This window comes from Oncorhynchus gorbuscha, linkage group LG13, assembly GCF_021184085.1.
Source record: "Oncorhynchus gorbuscha isolate QuinsamMale2020 ecotype Even-year linkage group LG13, OgorEven_v1.0, whole genome shotgun sequence".
NCBI classification, from domain to species: domain Eukaryota; kingdom Metazoa; phylum Chordata; class Actinopteri; order Salmoniformes; family Salmonidae; genus Oncorhynchus; species Oncorhynchus gorbuscha.
Genome location: NC_060185.1, coordinates 86,868,256 through 86,870,154, shown reverse-complemented (window position 1 = coordinate 86,870,154; position 1,899 = coordinate 86,868,256). Strand labels below are relative to the sequence as shown.

The 1,899-nt window shown below is 44.3% G+C and overlaps 1 protein-coding gene across 1 annotated transcript in view; it reads left to right on the top strand.

Moving 5' to 3' along the window:
- The first annotated feature begins 1,078 nt into the window (after positions 1 to 1,078).
- The window catches only part of LOC123994170 (actin filament-associated protein 1-like 1), a 74,664-nt gene continuing 73,843 nt past the window's right edge, over positions 1,079 to 1,899 (top strand). Inside the window, exon 1 of the mRNA XM_046296692.1 lies at positions 1,079 to 1,216. Coding sequence (XP_046152648.1) covers positions 1,186 to 1,216 — 31 coding nt within the window. The 5' untranslated portion in view covers positions 1,079 to 1,185. The remainder of the gene's footprint in view (positions 1,217 to 1,899) is intronic.

Genomic DNA, 1,899 nt, shown 5'->3' with positions numbered 1-1,899 from the left:
ACCACATGTGGATATCATGTAATTAAAATAATTTAGGTTGACACAAAAAAATTATGGGAAAAACAACTAGATATTGTGTTTGGTGAATACACTGTCCTCTCTCCGTCATGTGTACGTACATGTGTGTTCAGGTATCTGATGACTGGGAGGCTTGTGTCGTCATAGCTACCTACAGAATTTTAAGATTCAGGTGCCATGAGGTAAATCAACTCTCTTTTGACTCACTCCAGATGAGATGTCGTTATCTTATTGTCTGACCAAAGAGCAAACCACCCACCCATAACATCTGTCTCTCCAGAGCAGCAGTCCAGTTTCTGATGAACACACTGGGTTGTTTCCTTCTTATTGTCTGTGGATGTATTAAGTGTGGATGTGCATGTCCATTCAACCTGATAGTAGATGGAAGAGTCTGGAACAGGCTATAGATAGGAACCATCCCTTAGAGAGCAGTGGGCTGAGAGACTGAGAGAGCAGTGGGCTGAAAGACTGAGAGAGCAGTGGGCTCGGAGACTGAGAGAGCAGTGGGCTGAGAGACTGAGAGAGCAGTGGGCTGAGAGACTGAGAGAGCAGTGGGCTGAGAGAGCAGTGGGCTGAGAGAGCAGTGGGTTGAGAGAGCAGTGGGCTGAGAGACTGAGAGAGCAGTGGGCTGAGAGAGCAGTGGGTTGAGAGATCAGTGGGCTGAGAGAGCAGTGGGCTTGAAAGACAGACAAAGAGAATATTGTCTCTTTCTCTTCGGAGAGACGATGGGGGGAGCTGATATGGACAGCTTATCTGAATGCTTTACCTATGAGGCAGCAGTGTGTGTGTGTGTGTGTGTGTGTGTGTGTGTGTGTGTGTGTGTGTGTGTGTGTGTGTGTGTGTGTGTGTGTGTGTGTGTGTGTGTGTGTGTGTGTGTGTGTGTGTGTGTGTGTGTGTGTGTGTGTCTGCTGTAATCCCAGGGATCATGTAGCACCTGGGAAAGGCTCGCTGTGTAAACACACACACACAAAACATACACACACAACCATCATCATCCCTCCCCTCAGAGAAAGAGAGAGCTAGGAGAGATAACACACAGGGGAGGGAGGGAGGGGTGTAGGATTGGAATTCCCAATTCTATATCCTTTGGGGTCACACCTCACCACTTTTTCCACCTTTTAGTCAGATGAATGAAAATTATGAATGTATGTGTCCTAACATTGGAATATGGTGGGCGTCTCTTTCTCAAATTCTAATGGTAGGTGCCAAAGTACACTCTTCAGAAAAAATATGTTTTTATTTTTCTTCCAGTTATGTATGATCCACTTGGTTCTTTGTGTGATGTCTCATTTGTGTTTGTTTGCTTTCCTTAGTGTGCTAGCCTGTTAGCCTGTTAGTATGTTAGTGTGCTAGCCTGCTAGTGTGTTAGTATGTTAGCCTGCTAGTGTGTTAGTGTGCTAGCCTGCTAGCCTGTTAGTATGTTAGCCTGTTAGTATGTTAGCCTGCTAGCCTGTTAGCCTGTTAGTATGTTAGCCTGTTAGCCTGTTAGCCTGTTAGCCTGTTAGTATGTTAGCCTGCTAGCCTGTTAGCCTGTTAGTATGTTAGCCTGCTAGTGTGTTAGCCTGTTAGCCTGTGTGTGTTTTTAGTCTTTACTCGCGAAGTGGCAAAGTAGCAGAGACAAACCAGACATTCAGACGAGTAAACTGTAGTAGTGTCATATTGTGATCAGACTAGTAAACTGTAGTAGTGTCATATTGTGATCAGACTAGTAAACTGTAGTAGTGTCATATTGTGATCAGACTAGTAAACTGTAGTAGTGTCATATTGTGATCAGACTAGTAAACTGTAGTAGTGTCATATTGTGATCAGACTAGTAAACTGTAGTAGTGTCATATTGTGATCAGACTAGTAAACTGTAGTAGTGTCATATTGTGATCAGAC